The sequence below is a fragment of the Salvelinus fontinalis genome, chromosome 8 (assembly GCF_029448725.1).
Source record: "Salvelinus fontinalis isolate EN_2023a chromosome 8, ASM2944872v1, whole genome shotgun sequence".
Taxonomy (NCBI): Eukaryota; Metazoa; Chordata; class Actinopteri; order Salmoniformes; family Salmonidae; genus Salvelinus; species Salvelinus fontinalis.
The window spans coordinates 3,366,952-3,389,367 of NC_074672.1; the positions used below are offsets into that span (position 1 = coordinate 3,366,952).

The window sequence follows — 22,416 nt, forward strand, 5'->3', positions numbered from 1 at the left end:
GGCAGATCAGGACTGATCTGTGTAAAGGAAAGAATGAATGGGGCCATGTATCGTGAGATTTTGAGTGAAAACCTCCTTCCATCAGCAAGGGCATTGAAGATGAAACGTGGCTGGGTCTTTCAGCATGACAATGATCCCAAACACACCGCCCGGGCAACGAAGGAGTGGCTTCGTAAGAAGCATTTCAAGGTCCTGGAGTGGCCTAGCCAGTCTCCAGATCTCAACCCCATAGAAAATCTTTGGAGGGAGTTGAAAGTCCATGTTGCCCAGCAACAGCCCCAAAACATCACTGCTCTAGAGGAGATCTGCATGGAGGAATGGGCCAAAATACCAGCAACAGTGTGTGAAAACCTTGTGAAGACTTACAGAAAACATTTGACCTCTGTCATTGCCAACAAAGTGTATATAACAAAGTATTGAGATAAACTTTTGTTATTGACCAAATACTTATTTTCCACCATAATTTGCAAATAAATTCATTAAAAATCCTACAATGTGATTTTCAGGATTTTTTTTCTCATTTTGTCTGTCATAGTTGAAGTGTACCTATGATGAAAATTACAGGCCTCTCTCATATTTTTAAGTGGGAGAACTTGCACAATTGGTGGCTGACTAAATACTTTTTTGCCCCACTGTATATCTCACTGGTCATCCCCAAAGCCAACACCTCCTTTGGCCGCCTTTCCTTCCAGTTCTCTGATGCCAATGACTGGAACGAATTGCAAAAATCGCTGAAGCTGGCGACTTATATTTTCCTCACTCACTTTAAGCATCAGCTATCTGAGCAGCTTACTGATCGCTGCAGCTGTACACGGCCCATCTGTAAATAGCCCATCCAACTACCTACCTCATCCCCATATTGTTTTTATTTACTTTTTTTGCACACCAGTATTTCTTCTTGCACATCATCATCTGCACATCTATCACTCCAGTGTTAATTTGCTAAATTGTAATTACTTACGCCCTGCATTGTCACTGGCTGTTGTCATATCGATACCGGTAGCGGGATGCAGCCATAAGAAGTTAATGCATCTCATGGAAATTTTGTCCAACATTTTTTCAAATGTAATGATATTGAATATCGGCCATCGGCCTCCTTGACCCCCAAAAATTGGCATCGGCCCTAAAAAAAAAACACTGGTCATTCTCTAATAAACACACACACTCACCTCCATTGTGGAGACCAGGCAGAGTTGATGTTTGATCTGCAGGAAGACAGAGTCGAAAGCCAGCTGATTGGCCTGCTGGTTGAGACGGCTCAGAGCCACTCGGGGCTCAGCCAGAAGACTGGAGTTACCTGTCCCCTTCTCCTACAAAGCAATGGCAACTTGAACATGCCAGACCTCACAACAGACCTAACTCCCTAAAAATATACTCACACTTAAATTGCATTACAAGGCTTTAATGAAGCAAAAAGGACAAAGTCATTAATCTCAAGACTATATTTTCTCCCTGATTGTACCCATTCTAAAAAACTAAAACGCAGACACAAATTAAAGTTAACAGTGCCAAGTCATCTCCATTTTCCATCAGCATCAACATCCATACCTTGAGGGAGTAGAGGACCTCCATCAGGCTGTTGTACTCTGCCATGTTGCCCCTCTGCAGGTAGTTGTATTCCTGCCAGGGGTTCCTGCCGCTGGTCTTCCTCTCCGTGGAGCTGGCCTCCTGGATGCCCGCCAGGCTCAGAGGGCTGTATGACTCAGACAGGTACTTCCCTGCCGTGGCCAGGATCCTATAGGATCATAATGTACGGTGTGTTGAGACCCATGCACTATATAATGCACATTGAAATAAAATGTACTTTAGTAAACTTCACCTATAGGACATGGCAAGAGAATGGGGGAAGTAAGAATGGATATCAGTCGGGGAGTCGGGTAGCTACGGAGTAGGGGCTGGGGGTTGATTTGGAATTCAGCAATTGTGATGATGTTGGTCTTACTTGTTTGACAGCTGCTGCTCATAGGCACCACACTGTCTCAGCAACTCCCCACAGGTGGCAATGATCCTGCAACGCAGAGGAAACATGGGGATTCAAAAAAAGTTAAATACAGTTCATGCACAGCTATATCCTTTTCAAACTACTGAGCCAAGCCCAGCCGAGCTGTACTGCACTGGCCTGGTTACACATTAACCATGGTTGTTGGAACCGTCTTGAAATTACAAATGGGCAAAGGAAAATATCAGAGTCAGCAGAGTTTGGTTTCAGTTTGCACAAAACCCACCTGACAGAGTTCTGGAAGGCGGTCCAATCCTCTTGGAACACAGCAGCACTGGGCGTGTCCTCCAACCTGCACTTCTTCCTGATTGACTGCAGAGTGGTGGAGAAGTCTGACACATACCTGTGGAAAATATGACCAAGACACATAGGTGAGGGCAATGGGCAAAAGTCAACAGGAATATTCACATTTACTGTGTAGTATATACAGTGGGGTCTGAAATTATTAACACCGTTGATAAAGACGAGCAATAATGACTGAATAAAATAAATAATTTGAATGAGTTATTGTATGCAAAATATATTGGGGGGGGAAATTATATTATTTTATATTAATACAATTGATCACCTTTACTCTACACACAGAAATGCATACAATGCGCTCCCTCGCCCTCCCTTTTACCATAACTCTATCCTCCTGATTCCTGCTGACAAGCAAAAACTCAAAAGATGAAGTACCAGTGTAATGGAAATTTGAATGTTTGTGCTTTTCATGTGCTGTTCTATAAAAAAATTCTGTGTTCATGCAAGTGGTTGACTGAACAAATCCTCCTCTTATCAGTAGCTGCAATTTGGCAGTATGCCTAGACCTTGTTTTGAGAACAAACTAAATATCTCTCAGTCTCAGCTTAGAGAGGAGAAGCCTCGTGAGGTGTTGGTCTGTCACATGTTATGAAACAGTATTGGTCGGTCACATGAATGAAACAAAAGCAGTAATGATGAATTAGTCATGCTAAATCACGCAAATAGAACTTGTCTGTGTATAGCCGTATATAAGACAACTGCTGGGACTGCCCCAGCAGAGCTCCTGATTGATGTGTACTATGGTGCATTGAGTTGGTTGGAACCTCTCCAGCTCGCTGACAATAAACAATGATTCATTTCAGATTTACTGAGTGTCCCTGTGTAAGAATTTCCATGACAATTTGGCGTCAACGAACAGCATGATTGATTCTGCCTGCGGAGCTTTCCAGTGAGGGTCTGCGAGGAAAACCGGTGGCGCATTTTATGAAGCGTGAGGGAAATTCCCGTCTGACCAAAAGAGGACGAGAACCCACCCAGACCAGACCCTTAATGTGAGCTGCCCAGGAGGAGACACATCATCCATGAACAATTGAGGGACGGCAACTGATTTCAGTAAGTCAATTTAAATGAATATGTATAAAAATATATTTTTTTATAAAAACACCAGCGTGCTGACAATAAACAATGATTCATTAAGATTGACTTTGAGTGTCCGTGTGTAAGAATTTCCAAGACACGCTCAATAAGGAAGTGGTCCAATGAAGCGAATGCTAAGCTACCGGACTGTTTCGCTAGCACATACTGGAATATGTTCCAGGATTAATCCGATAACATACACTACATGGCCATGCAATCTCCATAGACAAACCATTTCAGTAGAATATTCTTACTGAAGAGTTCAGTGACATTCAACGTGGTACCGCCATAGGATGCCACCTTTCCAACAAGTCAGTTTGTCAGTTTGTTTGACCCTCGTATTATTTATCTTGAATTGTTTTGCACCGACTCGCTTGCACTGGCTCTATGCACACCCACACCCACTAGGCCTACCTTCAAACTCAGTGCCTCTGCTTGACATCATGGGAAAATCAAAAGAAATCAGCCAAGACCTCAGAAAAGAAATTGTACACCTCCACAACTCTGGTTCATCATTGGGAGCAATTTCCAAACGCCTGAAGATACCACGTTCATCTGTACAAACAATAGTACGCAAGTATAAACACCATGGGACCACGCAGCCGTCCTACCGCTCAGGAAGGAGACGCATTCTGTCTCCTAGAGATGAACGTACTTTGGTGCGAAAAGTGCAAATCATTCCCAGAACAACAGCAAAAGACCTTGTGAAGATACTGGAGGAAACCGGTACAAAAGTAACTATATCCACAGTAAAACGAGTCCTATATCGACATAACCTGAAAGACCACTCAGCAAGGAAGAAGCCGCTGCTCCAAAACCGCCATAAAAACTCCAGATTATGGTTTGCAACTGCACATGGGGACAAAGATAGTACTTTTTGGAGAAATGTCCTCTGGTCTGATGAAACAAAAATAGGACTGTTTGGCCATAATGACCATCATTATGTTTGAAGGAAAAAGGGGGAGGCTTCCAAGCCGAAGAACACCATCCCAACTGTGAAGCACGGGGGTGGCAGCATCATGTTGTGGGGGTGCTTTGCTGCAGGAGGGACTGGTGAACCTCACAAAATAGATGGCTTCATGAGGAGGGAAATGATGTGGATATATTGAAGCAACATCTCAAGACATCCGTCAGGAAGTTAAAGTTTGGTCGCAAATGGGTCTTCCAAATGGACAATGACCCCAAGCATACTTCCTAAGTTGTGACAAAATGGCGTAAGGACAATAAAGTCAAGGTATTGGAGTGGCCATCACAAAGCCCTGACCTCAATCCCATAGAAAATGTGTGGGCAGAACTGAAAAAGTGTGTGCGAGCAAGGAGGCCTACAAACCTGACTCAGTTACACCAGCTCTGTCAGGAGGAATGGGCCAAAATTCACCCAACTTATTGTGGGAAGCTTGTCGAAGGCTACCCGAGACATTTGATGCAAGTTAAACAATTTAAAGGCAATGCTACCACGTATTAATTGAGTGTATGTAAACTTCTGACCCACTGGGAATGTGATGAAAGAAATAAAAGCTGAAATAAATCATTCTCTCTACTATTATTCTGACATTTCACATTCTTAAAATATAGTGGTGATCCTAACTGACTTAAGACAGGGAATTTTTACTAGGTTTAAATGTCAGGAATTGTGAAAAACTGATTTTAAATGTATTAGGCTAAGGTGTATGTAAACTTCCAACTTCAACTGTACATACTGTATTACCTCAACTACCTCGATCCTCTGCACATTGACTTGGTACTGATACTTCTTCTAAATAGCCTTGTTATTGTTTTTATTTTGTTACCTTTAGCAAACTCTGGACATTGGGAATTGGCTCATAAGTAAGCATTTCACTGTAAAATCTACACCTGTTGTATTCGGCACGTGACCAATAAAATTTGATTTGAGAGTATGGGTAAAATTATTAGACCAAAAGGTGAGGACAACAGTTCACCTGACAAAACGGAATCCAGACATTACACTGTTGATTTTATGTGAATTTTACATTTACTGTACTTTTCGCTGCATTTGTTGATAACAAATTCTGAAAATACCCTGGATATATTCAGTAACATGATAAGAACATTCCAGGAAAATAGGGCCGGAACGATACCAGTATCGCGATACTCGTTAGTATCGTGGCAAGGAAACAAAACATGAAGCAGATTTAAGTTCTTTACGAAAACAGCCCTACTGTTGGACACTAACATCATTATGTTGTCATCCAGAGTCACATGTATTTATTTTCGAAGCTATAGCACACAACATTTTATATACAGCAGGTCTTTAAAAGGACCAAAGAGTTTGGCCTGATTTGTGTTTTCATTTTTGTCATAAAAACATTTCAAGGATGGTATGAAGGATAACGCCCAACCCTATACAGACACACACGGTCAGATGACGAGCAGTTGCCATTAAAAGGCGGTGATGCAACCGGTCAGGATGCTCTCAATGATGCAGCTGAAGAACTTTATGAGAATCTGGGGACCCGTGCCAAATCTTTTCAGTCTCCTGAGGGGGAAAAGGTGTTGTCGTGCCTCTCTTCACGACTGTCTTGGTGTTTGGACCATGATAGTTTGTTGGTGATGTCGACACCAAGGAACTTGAAACTCTCGACCCGCTCCACTACAGCCCTGACGATGTTAATGGGGGCCTGTCTGGTCCTCCTTTTCCTGTAGTCCACGATCATCTCCTTTGTCTTGCTCATATTGAGGGAGAGGTTGTTGTCCTGGCACCACACGGCCAGGTCTCTGACCTCCTCCCTATAGGCTGTCTTATCATTGTCGGTTATACATTTACATTTACATTATTTAGCAGACGCTCTTATCCAGAGCGACTTACAAATTGGAAAGTTCATACATATTCATCCTGGTCCCCCCGTGGGAATTGAACCCACAACCCTGGCGTTGCAAGCGCCATGCTCTACCAACTGAGCCACACGGGACATCAGGCCTACCACTTGTGTCATCAGCAAACAATGATGTGTTGGAGTCGTGCTTGGCCACGCAGTCGTGGGTGAACAGGGAGTAGAGGAAGGGACTAAGCACATACCCCTGAGGGGCCCCGGTGTTGAGGATCAGCGTGGCAGATGTGCTGTTGCCTACCCTTACCACCTGTGGGCAGCCCATCACGAAGTCCAGGATCCAGTTGCAGAGGGAGGTGTTTAGTCCCAGGGTCCTTAGCTTAGTGATGAGCACTTTGGTGTTGAACGCTCAGCATTCTCACATAAATGTTATTTTTGTCCAGGTGGGAAAGGGGAGTGTGGAGATTGAGATTGCGTCATCTGTGGATCTGTTGGGGCGATATGCGAATTGGAATGGGTCTAGGGTTTCCAGGATGATGGTGTTAATGTGAGCCATGACCAGCCTTTCAAAGCACTTCATGGCTACGGACGTGAGTGCTACCGGTTTGTAGTCATTTAGGCAGGTTACCTTTGCATTCTTGGGCACAGGGACTAAGGTGGTCTGCTTGAAACATGCGGGTATTACAGATTTGATCAGGGAGAGGTGCATTTTTAAGCTCTCCTACCTGTGCCGTTGAGGAACGGCAGCAAGCACACTTGTAGGTATTTTGTTTGAACACAACCCTGCATACCCGCCATCACACACTTACTGTTGTTCTTTACGCAATCCAGAAACGGTCCATTATAAATCACAATCTGGGTCAGGTGGGCATGATTTGAAAGGTTATTACACTGCCAACGTAACTAGCTAAGTTATAAAATACGATCTTACAGTGTTGGGCTTTGACAAGGCAATTCATACAGCGATGTGCTGTGCAGAGCACGTCTGACGTCATGTATAGCATGCAACTGTACAGCCACTGCTTTATCATTTAGACATTTTCAACTCATGTGTATGAGTGTAAAGGGTAAAACAAAATGTATTTCACTGAGCAATTGTATTAGTATAAAATAATTTCTGAATTTTTTAAAAGCATACAACATAGCTCAGTAATTAAATGATGTTGGTTATACAGTCATTATTACTCATCTTTATCAAGAGTGTTAATAACTCGGACCCCACTGTAAGTGTTTGTACTTTGTAGCCGTGTACTGTGTAGTGTAATTAAGTGTGTGCCAGTATGAACTGAAGTGTATAATTACTTGGTGAAGAGGGCTTTGAGGGCCTTGAGGAGGCCGCACACGGCCAGGCCGTCGGTCAACTTGACACAGCGGTCCACAGCAACACTGGCCAGGCCAAACAGCTTCCCCACTGAGTGACTCAGCTCCTCCACACAGTCTATCACCTCCCCACGCTCCTGATAGAGGGAGGGTGATAAGGAGAACGAGGTAGAGGGAGAGGGAGGAGAGAAAGTGGAATGAAGAGAGAAGGAGAGAGGTACACAGTCAATGGTCACATGGTCCTTTCCACCTGCCTACCCCAGGTATGACACTAAATTATGAAATTACCATTGTATCAGGGTTGGGGTGTGTGTGTGTGTGTGTGTGTGTGTGTGTGTGTGTGTGTGTGTGTGTGTGTGTGTGTGTGTGTGTGTGTGTGTGTGTGTGTATAGGGTTGGGCGTTATCCAGATTTTCATACCACCCTTGTGTCATACCGGGGTATATGGTATTACCAGCACTGCACACAAAAAAAGCCTAATGAACGTTATCAGAATGCAAACAAAACACTAACATTTTATGAACATTTTGAAAATCTTGGCTCTCTCTAATTTTCTCCTTCTCTCTTTCTCTCGGAGGACCTGAGCCCTAGGACCATACGTCGGGACTACCGGCCGTGGTGACTCCTTGCTGCCCCCAGTCCGCCTGGCCTTGCTGCTATTCCAGTTTCAACTCTTCTGCCTGCGGTTATAGAACCACTACCTGTCCCAGACCTGCTGTTTTCAACTCTTAATGATCGGCTATGAAAAGCCAACTGAGATTTATTCCTGATTATTATTTGACCATGCTTGTCATTTATGAACATTTTGAAAATCTTGGCTCTCTCTAATTTTCTCCTTCTCTCTTTCTTTCTCTCGGAGGACCTGGGCCCTTGGACCATGCGTCGGGACTGCCGCCCGTGGTGACTCCTTGCTGTCCCCAGTCCGCCTGGCCTTGCTGCTATTCCAGTTTCAGCTGTTCTGCCTGCGGTTATGGAACCGCCACCTGTCCCAGACCTGTTGTTTTTCAACTCTTAATGATCAGCTATGAAAAGCCAACTGAAAATTATTCATGATTATTATTTGACCATGCTTGTCACTTATGAACATTTTTGAACATCTTGGCATAGTTCTGTTATAATCTCCACCCGGCACAGCCAGAAGAGGACTGGCCACCCCTCATAGCCTGGTTCCTCTCTAGGTTTCTTCCTAGGTTTTGGCCTTTCTAGGGAGTTTTTCCTAGCCACCGTGCTTCTACACCTGCATTCTAGCTGTTTGGGGTTTTAGGCTGGGTTTCTGTACAGCACTTCGAGATATTATCTGATGTACGAAGGGCTATATAAAATAAAATTGATTGATTGATTGATTGATTGACTAACAAGTACATGCATTACCGCCTGGTATGGCGACTGCTCTGCATACAACCGTAAGGCACTACAGAGGGTGATGCGTACGGCCCAATACATCACTGGGACCAAGCTTCCTGCCATCCAGGACCTATATACACTAGGTGGTGTCAGAGGAAGGCACGGAAAATTGTCAAAGACTCTAGTCACCCAAGTCATAGACTGTTCTCTCACGGCAAGCTGTAACGGAGCGCCAAGTCTAGGTCCAAAAGGCTCCTTAAGAGCTTCTACCACCAAGCCATAAGAGTGCTGAACAATTATTTGCATTGACACACTCCCCCCATTTGTTTTTACGCTGCTGCTACTCATTGTTTAGTATCTCTGCATAGTCACTTTACCCCTACCTACTTGTACAAATTACCTTCACTAACCTGTACCCCTGCACATTGACTCAGTACCTGTACCCCCTGTATATAGCCTCATTATTATGTTTAAAAAATATATATAATAATTACTTTCGTTTAAATTGTTTTGAGCATACAATATATCTCAGTAATTGTATTATTTATTTTATAGTCTTTTTTGCTCATCTTTATCAAGGGTGCCAATCATTTCGGACCTGACTGTACGTGTGTCTCACCAGGGGCATGGCGCTGATCTGGATGAGGAGGTGGGACTTCTCCAGGTCGCCATACTGCAGCTGGTAGGGTTTGTAGGGGTCGTACAGGGAACTGACCAGCTCATTCACCTTCAGCAAGTTGTTCTCACCTGAGAGGTACAACCACAACGTAAGTCTACAGTACCTTGAGGTCTGAACTGTGAGCACCGAACTTTCCCCCCCAAATCGCTCATTTAACATCAATCCTAAGGAAGTTTGAATTACGTGGGTGGAGCTAAAGTCAGGATTCATCCTTATACATCATTACAATTCATTAGTCATTACAAACATGTAATGAGCAGATCTTTCAAATACTTGAGCTGCATTTCCTTGAGTTTCCCTACTATAATTATGTTACCTATGGAATAGTCCCAAAAGTGCAAACGCCAAGCCAAATCAAGGGCACCTTAAATACTTGCAAGTATTTGACATGTATTTCACCCAGGTCTTTTATGAATACAATATTAACATCTATATCATCACTCTCCCTGTTGACAACTGATTAAGGAGGAAAATAAGCTGTCGAGCTAAAAAAAAACAGCACTATTTCGCAACTCAGCATTGACTGACTTGTTGATGAATATGCACCGTCCCTGTTAAATAACAAATGATAGGCCTAAAACTACATAGGAGTAGTAGCAGGTGAACAGACCCAGGTGTGGCAGCATAGCTTGCTCCAGGCTCCTGCCGAAGGTGGCAGCGGTGTGGTGGAGCTCCAGCAAGGTGTCCATCCGCTGCTCCTGGGGGGCGCGCTCCATGGCCGTGCTCAGACACACAGGGATGGAGGGCACCATGGCCCCCAGGGTCTGGATCAGCAGCACCGTCACCACCTCGTACGGGTTCTTAAATACCTGGTGGGGGGGGGGGGGGGGGGGGGGGGGGGTAGATGATACACAAGTCAACTGGGGATATGGGGTTAGGCTGTAGATTGCAAAATAAACATGGATATAGTGTATCCTTGAAGCTCTGCAGACATGTTCGTTAAAGCAAAAGGCAAATGTGTGTTATTGTACAGCCTACCAGCGTAAGTTATGCTATGAAAACGGTGTATAACTTATGGCGTGAGTGTGTGAGGATACCTAGGGTGTGTGTTGCTGTACTTAGTGTGAGGATACTTAGCTGTGTGCTTTACAGTGAGACGAAGTGCGTGAGAGATGCCTAGGTGTGCGTGTTACGGTATGAGACAGCGTGCGTGTGTGAGTAATACCTGGCTGCTCCACTGTAGCTGTGAGTGCCAGGTGGAGAGGAGGGTGTCGTAGAGTTCAGCCAGCTGCTGGTTCAGACTCAGCTCACTCTGAGACAGATCCTGCCACACACTCACCAGCTGACCCTGGAAACAAACACACACACTCCTACAGATCAACCCTGTAAGACCATAGCAATTACAGTCCCTCCAGGATTACGCAATTCCCGCGACCGTATAATGCATGCAAAAATCAAACAAAACATGCGAAAATATGAAAGAGCTCGCAATTTTTGACCAATCACGCACGTTTACTGCATAAAAGGTCCGATCAAAAGAGAGTTCGCAATTTCGACCACTGTTACCGCAGAAAACAGCCCAATCAAACCACTCTTCAAACTTTTTTCCCCTGCCAGTGTGTGAATCTGATGGTTGATAACTGACAGATTACAACTGACAGGCAGAACAGTGAACAGGAATCCATTTTATTTATCGAGAAAAGTCACAGCTAAAGTTTTGCACTCCATGCAACGCTGTGTTGGAACACAAGAGAAAGTAGCATGTGAAAACTATGTCCGAACAGCCACCACAGCAGCGGCAGATCACCCATGACTGAAGCCAAAACAGAGAAATCTGTGATAGTGATGGGCAGCTTGCGAATAACTCATTATTTTTGAATGACCCGTTTTACTGACTCGATAATCATTATTCCTTTTGTTTCAACTGCTGGCCGCAACGAAGGATCGATTGATTTTACGCTCCTCCGGCTCAGCGCAGCGGCTCCAGAACTGTCTATCATGTGTTCACGCAAGAAAATAGATCATGCTGCATGCAGGCAGCTTAGAGACGGAGACTATTCGGCTTAAAATACTAGAACTGAGCACATACGACTTTTTAATTGCTTTATATGAAATGAACACGATCAAAACAAAAATCTGTAAAGCCGCCGTAAAAGTAAGCATTTTTGGCCGCAGATATCACAACAACAAAAAACCATTGAGAAATCCTGGGGGGACGGATGAAACGAATCAGTGATAAATACAATACATACCTTATGACACTTGTAGTAGTAGGCAAGGAGCTGTGGCATTCTGTCTATCTCTGTGAAGACTTTCACAAACAGCTTGGCTTGGTCTACAGGGAAGAAAAGCACGAAGAGGAGAAATAGGAGTTTAGAAATAATATAAATACTGGATTCGGGTTGAGGCAAACACTTAATTTCAACAGTATTCAGTCCACAGTTTAATCAGCAATTACTTAGGAGACCAATGGATATGAAAACCACCATAGACCTTGGCATGGTCTGAACCGGATGTCTAAACTAATGCGGATTCAATATTCAAACTCTCAATCCCATCCTTTACAAAACAGTATCTTACCGACAGACATGGAATTGAAGGTGGATACTATCTGGGGGCTGGCCAGGGCCTCCAGCCTGTTCTTCAGAGCCTCCAGGTAGACACATTTCTCAGAGTAGTCTGGCGTATCCACCAGCATGGCTAGGCTGTTCTGCATGGCGGTGAGCTTAGAGGAGATCACTGTAAAATCCTGGGGAACAAGGGAGCGCTGGAGGTTTAGGTTAAAACAAAATGGAGGTTTGGTTGAAACAAAATGACTAAGCACACGCACAAGACTATACACAAAGTCTACAAAACATTAAGAACACCTTCCTAATATTGTGTCGGTCCCCCCCTCAGAACAGCCTCAATTCGTCGGGGCATGTACTCTACAAGGTGTGGAAAGCATTCCACATGGATGTGGCCCATGTTGACTCCAATGCTTCCCACAGTTGTGTCAAGCTGGCTGGATGTCCTTTGGGTGGTGGACCATTCTTGATACACACGGGAAACTGTTGAGCGTGAAAAACCCAGCAGCATTGCTGTTCTTGACACAAACCGGTGCGCCTGGCACCTACTACCATATCCCGTTCAAAGGCACTTAAATATTTTGTCTTAGCCATTCACCATGTGAATAGCACACATACACAAGCCACGTCTCAATTGCCCCAAGGCTTAAAAATCCTTCTTTAACCCATATCCTCCGCTTCATCTACACTGATTGAAGTGGATTTAACAAGTGACATCAATAAGGGATCATAGCTTTTACCTGGATTCACCTGGTCAGTATATGTCAAGGAAAGAGCAGGTGTCCCTCACACACACACACACACACTACACTGACACAAAACCCAGATCCATTCACATACGCACGCACATAACACACACGACAACACAAACAAACGTGCATACCGACAAGTCCACACCCACTGTATTCGGTGCATGCGACAAATACCATTTTATTTTATTTGAAATTAAAATCAGTAGACCCTATGGCTTCCCATAAATGCGGGATCTCTACCCTGACTCTATACCACCGAACATACATATGTAGTTCTGCCTTTTGAGGAGTTCGAATTTTGGGATCTCTGATACTATTAAAGAACACCAAAAATGCAGGATGTGTAGTGCTCTTTGTAGAACAAGAATAATATTGTCATAAATAAAATATGTGCCCAATTATTTTATTGTGCCCCCAAAAATTATAATTCTGAATCCTAAATGTATGAAATCTGTGCAAAGAGTGAATCGCCAGTCACAGGATAGGAGAGCAAAAGTTTTAGAGGTAGTTTGACGCCACCTGTGTCTTGAAGGTCTCCTCGATGTCCGAACTGAGCGTGCTCCATTTGTCTGCTTCCTGTAGTGCATCGGCAGCCAGGTGCATGCGAGACTTGACCTGATCAAGCTCCACCAAGACCTGCAGCACAGAATCAAGAACAGTAAAACATACAATTCATATTTTGCACATTGTGAGATTGTTATACTATTTGGATAGTATGATATCCTGTCCAGGTGCTAGATCGTAGAGTATTATGCGCCTGTGTATGTGGCCATGAACGGACTGTGCTGCATCTGTGTTATGGGTCTTTGCTTAGTACAAGTCACTTCACCCAGTCTGTCTGTGTATTTATAATATACAGTGGGAAGAAAAAGTATGTGAACCCTTTAGAATTACCTGCATTTCTGCATAAATTGGTCATAACATGTTCACTGATCATCATCCAAGTCACAACAATAGACAAACAGTCTGCTTAAACTAATGACACACAAACAATTATAATTTTGCATGTCTTTACTGAACACACCGTGTAAACATTCACAGTGCAGATTGGAAAAAGTATGCGAACCCTTGGATTTAATAACAGGTTGACCCTCCTATGGCAGCAATAACCTCAACCAAACGTTTTCTGTAATTGCGGATCAGAGCTGCACAACGGTAAGGAGGAATTTTGGACCATTCCTCTTTACAAAACTGTTTCAGTTCCACAATATTCTTGGGATGTCTGGTGTGAACCGCTCAAAGTCATGCCACAGCATCTCAATCGGGTTGAGGTCAGGACTGACTGGGCCACTCCAGAAGGCGTATTTTCTTCTGTTCAAGCCATTCTGTTGTTGATTTATTTCTGTCTTTTGGGTTCAAATCAAATGTTATTTGTCACATACACATGGTTAGCAGATGTTAATGCGAGTGTAGCGAAATGCTTGTGCTTCTAGTTCTGACAATGCAGTAATAACCAACAAGTAATCTAACCTAACAATTCCACAACTACTACCTTATACACACCTTATACACACAAGTGTTGCGTCACCTAACTTCTGTTGTGCTTCAATTGTCAGACAGATAGCCTTAAATTCTCCTGCAAAATGTCTTGATAAACTTGGGAATTAATTTTTCCGTCGATGATAGCAAGCTGTCCAGGCCCTGAGGTAGCAAAGCAGCCCTAAACCATGATGCTCCCTCCACCAGAGTTTACAGTGGGATTTTTATTTAACCTTTATTTAACTATGCAAGTCACTTAAGAACAAATTCTTATTTTCAATGACGGCCTAGGAACAGTGGGTTAACTGCCTTGTTCAGGGGCAGAACGACAGATTTTTACCTTGTCAGCTCGGGGATTCGATCTTGCAACCATCCGGTTACTAGTCCAACACTCTATCCACTAGGCTACCGGGATGAGGTTTTGATGTTGGTGTACTGTGCCTTTTTTACCTCCACACAGTGTTGTGTGTTCCTTCCAAACTCCACAACTGTAGGTTCATCTGTCCACAGAATATTTTGCCAGTAGTGCTGTCTAACATCCAGGTGCTCCTTTGTTTGGACAGCAGTGGCTTTGTCCATGGTGTCCTCCCATGAATACCATTCTTGTTCAGTGTTTACGCATTGTAGATTCGAGATGTTAGCATCTTCCAGAGATTTCTGTAAGTCTTTAGCTGACACTCTAGGATTCTTCTTAACCTCATTGAACATTCTGCACTGTCCTCTTGCAGTCCTCTTTGCAGGACGGCCACTCCTAGGGAGAGTAACAACAGTGCTGAAACTTCTCCATTTAGACAATTTGTCTTACCGTGGACTGACTTTTAGAGATACTTTAGTTACCCTTTCCAGCTTCATTCAAGGCAACAATTCTTAATCTTAGGTCTTCTGAGATCTCTTTTGTTTAAGGCATGGCTCACATCAGGCAATGCTTCTTGTGAATAGCAAACTGAAAATTTGTGAGTGTTTTTTTATAGGGCAGGGCAGCTCTAACCAACATCTCCAATCTCATCTCATTGATTCGACTCCAGGTTAGTTGACTTCTGACTCCAATTAGCTTTTGGAGAAGTCATTAGCCTAGGGGTTCACATACTTTTTCCAACCTACACTGTGAATGTTAAAATTATGTAATTTTCTTGTCTATATTGAATACAATCATGTGTGTGTTATTAGTTTAAGCACACTGTGTTTGTCTATTGTTGTGACTTAGATGTAGATCAGATCAAATTTAGGCAGAACTCCAGGTAATTCCAAAGGGTTCACATATTTTTTCTCTCCACTGTAAATAACCTCTATACCTGCATGGACTGTACAGTGTCCTGCTCAAACTTCCTAATGTCCTCCTTGACCAGGACCATCTGCTCCTTCAGGAACGACGCCTCCTGCTTGAGAGCCTCCACATCCCGCAGCACTCTGGGCATGTTCTGCAGGGCCTGGTTACTGCTATCTGAAATATAATTCAAAAACTAAATTCATTTGTGCCAAGGACTGGGCCCTGGTCAAATGTTTTCTGTTGTGTCCGTAAATAGTCAGAGAAGCTGGCGACATGGCATTGGTACCACGACACAACTGCCAGTGCCAAGTCAGATGGAAGAGGTAGATCTGCACTGACTGAGTTAAAGGATTTACATGTAATTAGTTAGGAATATGTATCCTATGACTCTTGGTTCTTCCAGTACAGTTAACAACTGAACCTGGAATACTTTACTTCCTTAATAGCTTTGTGGAACAGGCAGCAATACAATAACATGAAACACAACAATTAGAGTATGTCTAGGCAGGGCTAACGCATTTTGATGATTTCTAGTATGTCATCAAAATAAATCAATCACTGCATGTTTTTGGACTCACACAGCAGTTTTTACCTGATGAAGTACAATTAATGTTGAAAGTTCCATTTAAATTCCTAAAACTTAAGTTGAAAATGGTGTCGCTACTTCCTGTTGACAAGACATATTGAAAAATAGCCCCATGTCACAGTTTCAAAATGGCCAAATCAATATGCAAAAACATTTCGTGATATTGAAAACCTAAAAATAAAAAAAATGTACTATCTAGACATACACAACCATTCAAAAGAAGGCCAGCATCCCGGAGTCGCCTCTTCACTGTTGACGTTGAGACTGGTGTTTTGCGGGTACTATTTAATGAAGGACTTATGAGGCGTCTGTTTCTCAAACTAGACACACTAACGTACTTGCCCTCTTGCTCAGTTGTGCACCAGGGCCTCCCACTCCTCTTTCTATTCTGGTTAGAGCCATTTTGTGCTGTTCTGTGAAGGGAGTAGTACACAGCGTTGTACGAGATCTTCAGTTTCTTGGCAATTTCTCACATGGAATAGGCTTCATTTCTCAGAACAAGAACAGATCGACGAGTTTCAGAAGGAAGTTCTTTGTGTCTGGCCATTTTGAGCCTGTATTCGGACCCACAAATGCTGATGCTCCAGATACAACTAGTCTAAAGAAGGCCAGTTTTATTGCTTCTTTAAATGATCAATTAGCCTTTTAAAATGATAAACTTGGATTAGCTAACACAACGTGCCATTGGAACACAGGAGTGATGGTTGCTGATAATGGGCCTCTGTACGCCTATGCAGATATTCCATTTTAAAAATCTACCGTTTCCAACTACAATAGTTATTTACAACATTAACAATGTCTACACTGTATTTCTGATCAATTTTATGTTATTTTAAATAGACAAAAAAAAGAAGTGCTTTCTTTCAAAAACAAGGACATTTCTAAGCGACCCCAAACTTTTGAACGGTAGTGTACGCAACACTTTTTGTGTGAAATCAATAGAACAGGGGGGTAAACGATTGAACCGTTTAAACAGTGCTACACCCAAAAGGCCACATGGAAGAACCTATACATGGTTGGTTAGATGAATGCAGATGTTGATTTCAGAAGGCTGCCACCACAGAAAAGGTAAGAAACCACTTTCAGTAAGTGATCCTCAACGAATCGCGACCCGCCATAAGACATCAACAGTGACAACAGTTGGCTGCTATTTAAGTCATAGTTGACTGTCAAATCAGTTTATCGGTGTGGCCAGTGACTTTTATAGAGACCATCCTGAATGATCCATGCCATTTCAGAAAGAAAATTATACCTGCGTTCTAAGTCCTGCAACCCCAGCGCGTATGACAAAAATCAAGAGAACAAAAGATATTGATCTGTTTTAAGCAACTGATTGTGTAATTTAGTAGACTTTTAAACATCACCAATCTGAGGTAAAAACTATGTGCAATTCCCCCAATTTGATGTGGTGAAAACATCTGCTTGTGATGTTACCGAGTTACAGTTCATATAAGGAAATCAGTCAATTGAAATAAATGAATTAGGCCCTAATCTATGGATTTCACATGACTGGGAATACCGATGTACAGATACCTTTAAAAAAAGTTAGGGGCGTGGATCAGAAAATCAGTCATTATCTGGTGTGACCACCATTTGCCTCATGCAGCGCGACATATCTCCTTTGCATAGAGTTGATCAGGCTGTTGATTGTGGACTGTTGTCCCATTCCTCTTCAATGGCTGTGTGAAGTTGCTGGATATTGGCTGGAACTGTAACACGCTGTCGTACACGTTGATCCAGTTCGTCCCAAACAGGCTCAATGGGTGACATGTCTGGTGAGTATGCAGGCCATGGAAGAATTGGGACAATTTCAGCATGCAGGAATTGTGTACAGATCTTTGAAACATGGGGTTGTGCATTATCATGCTGAAACATGAGGTGATGGCAGCAGATGAATGGCACAACAATGGGCCTCAGGATCTCATCACGGTATTTCTGTTCATTCAAATTGCCATCGATAAAATGCAATTGTGCTCGTTGTCCGTAGCTTATGCCTGCCCATACCATAACCCAGGGATGTAAACAAATGTGTGACCAACATTTGAGAGAAATAAGATTTACATGTTGCTTTATTATTTTGTTCAGCATACGCAGGGCCGGTCCTGGCCGACCTAGGTGAGACAAAAAATTGCCACCCCCTAAAAATGTAAAATGTCAGACCAAAAACTAATGTCCATGGATGTGGGAAATCAAGGCTGGTCCAGACTAAATCAAAAAGACATCCAAAAGGCGTCAGTCCGTGCTTACTAAGATACAGCCTACAGTGTCAGCTGAAATTACATTTTAGGAATGCCCATCTGTGGTAGGCCTACCGTGTGTAAAACACCCCAAAAAAGGCAGGTCCAGACAGGACCAAAAGAAAATAAAAGACTTCAGCCCATTCTTACTGGGATGTAGCCTACCATGTCTGCCTGCAATATAATTTTTTGAATGCCCATCCATGTGGTAGGCTCACCGTTTGTAAAACAGGCCGTTGCATTGGCTTTATCAGTCCTGATTCCTGTGACTACTCTATTTGGGTATTTAAGATCTGAATATCTGCTACCCAACTTTATCAGGAGTTATCCTGAGCCTATTTGCAATGTGTTTACACAGTGGGAAATGCAGAAGTATTCTCTTTTTCGCTATGATCAGCTCGTAAAAAAATTGACTGATACAAACGTGAAACTACTGATCATGACAATTAACCCACGGGATGAATCTCCTGGACAGCAGTTGTGAGTAGCCTGATTGTCCATTCCATGTTGTCCATTTTACTTGTTTATTAACATGTCAGCACATTTTTTATTTGACTGGGCACCATTTAGGTTAGGCTATTCAATCTGATTAACCAACATGATGTAAAAAGTTTCCATCTTATTACATGTTATACAGAAAAGGCCACATACTCTTTCTACCATATGCTATATCTGCTACATGATTTATGTTAGATGTTTGTTTCCCTGCCTTTGGGCTCTAGTTATCACATGGCGGTATCAGCGCTCACCAAAAATGTGCAAATGCCACTGGTTGAGAGAAATTGTCCTTGTTTTTGGGCAGAATTGTGTGAGGTTGCATGTGTTGTTGGAGGTGCATCTTGTGCAGTTTCTCTGCCGCCCTCATCAATCTGCTGCCATAGATGGCCGCCTAATCCTGCCTAATGAGCAGTCCAACCCCGAGTATATGTCCCGTCACAGTGTGAAAAACTATTTTCACGCCACTTCGATTCAGCTATGACCGGAAGTTACTTTTTCCACGGCAGATTAGGGGAATTAGCTAGGAGGTTTGGAAAAGGGTTAACGAATCATGCACCGTTAACCTGCTACGAAAATCACTTCCGGTCGTAGCTGTATCGAAGTGGCATGAAAGGAGTATGTCCCATGTCACAGTTAACCAATTGGTTAAAGTTAGTTAAAACAAATATTTGGTTACCCTCTATTGCATTGTTAACTTCCTGGATGAACACCTGCAGTTTCATGACCAGCGTCGCCGCGTGCGCATCTGCCTTCCCAGGCGCATCCTTCTGCATCTTGAAGGCCCCATTCACCCAGTCCTTCACATCGAAATCATCGTCCAGAAATTTTGAGAAGTCCATTTTGCTGTCCGAAAAACTTCAGATAGCTGGTGAATTAGGTCAAGAGAACCCAACGCTCTGTGTGGGGATAAAAACAAATTGAACATTGACAGCTTCGTTAACTACCAATAACATTCACTATATGGCTCATATATTTATCAAATAGTAGCTACATGTATATTACAAGTAACACTCACCATTTCACTTCTGAATGTGACATTCACATAGACTTCAAATGCAGGTTAACGTTAGCCAAGTCCGAGTGATGAAGATCTGCTTCTTTTCATTTGAAACAATCTAATATCTCCCCATTACAGGTTTAGAAACGAACAGAAAATAAACAGCCCATGAGAATGAAATGACCATAATAACTAAATAGAGTTCGAGCAAAGCAACTGCCTCCTCCAGAGTTAATTTGAATGGACTAAAACATCAACAACAAAAAAAATCGAATTTTCAGTTTTGATGACAGTTAATTCCGGTTTGAGCTCACTCAATGACCTTCCCCTAGAAACAAATGAGGATAAATGGTTCCTATGTCGCGTGCCCATTGCAATGATCTCTGCTCGATAATGTATCAAGATTATATAAAATATTTTATTAAATATTAATTCAAAGCATCCATGAGGTTAACCTTCAACCTCAATTATAACATGTGTAGATTAAAATAAAGTACTGAGGAACGAATTTATTTGTGTTACACTCGAAGTCCCTTACCAAATCCTGCTTCATGGAGGCCTTTTTTGATGAGGTTTAACGGCAGCTGCCATCCAACTGGACTGGAGTATAATTCCCTTATACTTTGCTCGAAAAAAGTAAAATAAATAAACAAATACCCAACCATTTTACCCTAAATTTGTTAAAAACACAACACCCTACTCCAATATTTAAACCTGTCTTGTCCTACTTCAGGCCAACAGCCTGAAAGGGCAGGACACCATCACTTAAGACACCCTGTAACTCTTCTGGCGTCAAATCTTGTACACCCAGATACTTATCTGCAGCTGCCACCACAACCTCTATTTTCTGCAACTTAAGTTCCATCCCTGCAGTACAGTTGATAACCATTGCTATGAATGGTAAAAGTCCAATATGACTGAAGCATATATCACTCGTTGGCCTATCCCTCTGTGTTGATACAGATCTACTACTCACACGAATCCTCTCAGGATCCCTCCACCATGGCGCCGGAGGGGATGGCTGACGTTTTTCGGGCTCCTAACCAATTGTGCTATTTTGTGTGTTTTTTTTCACATTGTTTGTAATATTTTTTTTTACACAATGTTGATTCTACCATCTCTTGTGACCGAAAAGAGCTTCTGGATATCAGAACTGCGATTTCTCACCTCGAACTGGACAAACATTTTTTCTTTGAGTCGGACACGAAGGATATAGTGTTGCTCCCAGATAAGGCCCAAATCCCTGTCATTCACATTAAGAAAATAATGAAAAACGGGGCGGAGATCAGGGTGCCTTGTGAGAATTTGTTGGCGATTGGGTAACCCGCCTCTACCATCCGTTTTATTAGCCAACATGCAATCACTGGAGAATAAACTGGATGAGCTTCGTTTGAGACTATCCTGCCAACGGGACATAAAAACGGTAATATCTTATGTTTCACTGAGGCGTGGCTGAACGACGACACGGATGATGTACAGTTGGCTGGGTTTTCCGTGCATCGGCAGGATAGATCAGCTCCATCTGGTAAAACGAGGAGTGGGGGTGTGTGTCTGTTTGTCAGTAACAGCTGTTGCGCGATGTCTAATATTAAGGTAGTCACGAGGTATTGCTCGCCTGAAGTAGAGTTCCTCATGATAAGCTGTGAACCACACTATCTACAAAGAGAGTTTAACTATATTTTTTGTGGGAGTCTATTTACCACCACAAACCGACGCTGGCACTAACACTGCACTCAACTAGCTGTATAAGGCCATAAGAAAACAAAAAAATGCTCATCCAGAAGCGGCGCTCCTAGTGGTCGGGGACTTTAATGCAGGCAAACTTAAATCCGTTTTACCTCATTTCTACCAGCATGTCACATGTGCAACTTGAGACCACCTTTACTCCACACACAGAGATGCCTACAAAGCTCTCCCTCACCCTCCATTTGTCAAATCTGACAATAATTCTGTCCTCCTGATTTCTGCTTACAAGCAAAAACTAAAGCAGGAAGTACCAGTTACTCGCTCAATACGGAAGTGGACAGATGGCACGGATCCCACGCTAAAGGACTGTTTTGCTAGAACAGACTGGAATATGTTCCGGGATTAATCCAATGGCATTGAGGAGTATACCACCTCAGTCACCGGCTTCATCAATAAGTTCATTGACGACGTTGTCCCCACAGAGACCGTACGTACATATCCCAACCAGAAGCCAAGGATTACAGGCAACATCCGCACCGAGCTAAAGGCTAGAGCTGCGGCTTTCACGGAGCAGGACACTAATCAGTACTCTTATAAGAAATCTATGCCCTCAGACGAACCATCAAACAGGCAAAGCGTCAATACTGGCAGGACTAAGATTGAATCCTACTACACCGGCTCTGATGCTCATCGGATGTGGCAGGGCTTGAAAACAATTACGGACTACAAAGGGAAACCCAGCCGCGAGCTGCCCAGTGACACGAGCCTACCAAACGGGCTAAATGCCTTTTATGCTTGCTTCAAGACAAGCAACACTGAACCATGCATGAGAGCTCCAACTGTTCTGGACGACTGTGTGATCATGCTCTCCGTAGCCGATGTGAGCAAGACCTTTAA

The 22,416-nt window shown here is 43.1% G+C and overlaps 1 protein-coding gene across 2 annotated transcripts in view; it reads right to left on the reverse strand.

Annotated features, from left to right (window-relative positions):
- Window positions 1-20,159, reverse strand: part of LOC129860381 (conserved oligomeric Golgi complex subunit 7-like) — a 29,131-nt gene extending 8,972 nt beyond the window's left edge. For both annotated transcript variants that reach the window (XM_055930749.1, XM_055930750.1), the window contains exons 1-14: window positions 19,852-20,159; window positions 19,513-19,732; window positions 15,541-15,689; window positions 13,289-13,405; window positions 12,031-12,199; window positions 11,703-11,785; window positions 10,676-10,798; window positions 10,121-10,319; window positions 9,451-9,578; window positions 7,471-7,625; window positions 2,226-2,342; window positions 1,943-2,008; window positions 1,549-1,735; window positions 1,170-1,310 (exon numbers count right to left, since the gene is read on the reverse strand). In XM_055930749.1, coding sequence (XP_055786724.1) covers window positions 1,170-1,310; window positions 1,549-1,735; window positions 1,943-2,008; window positions 2,226-2,342; window positions 7,471-7,625; window positions 9,451-9,578; window positions 10,121-10,319; window positions 10,676-10,798; window positions 11,703-11,785; window positions 12,031-12,199; window positions 13,289-13,405; window positions 15,541-15,689; window positions 19,513-19,675 — 1,797 coding nt within the window. In that variant the 5' untranslated portion in view covers window positions 19,676-19,732; window positions 19,852-20,159. The remainder of the gene's footprint in view (window positions 1-1,169; window positions 1,311-1,548; window positions 1,736-1,942; window positions 2,009-2,225; window positions 2,343-7,470; window positions 7,626-9,450; window positions 9,579-10,120; window positions 10,320-10,675; window positions 10,799-11,702; window positions 11,786-12,030; window positions 12,200-13,288; window positions 13,406-15,540; window positions 15,690-19,512; window positions 19,733-19,851) is intronic.
- Window positions 20,160-22,416: the final 2,257 nt, after the last annotated feature.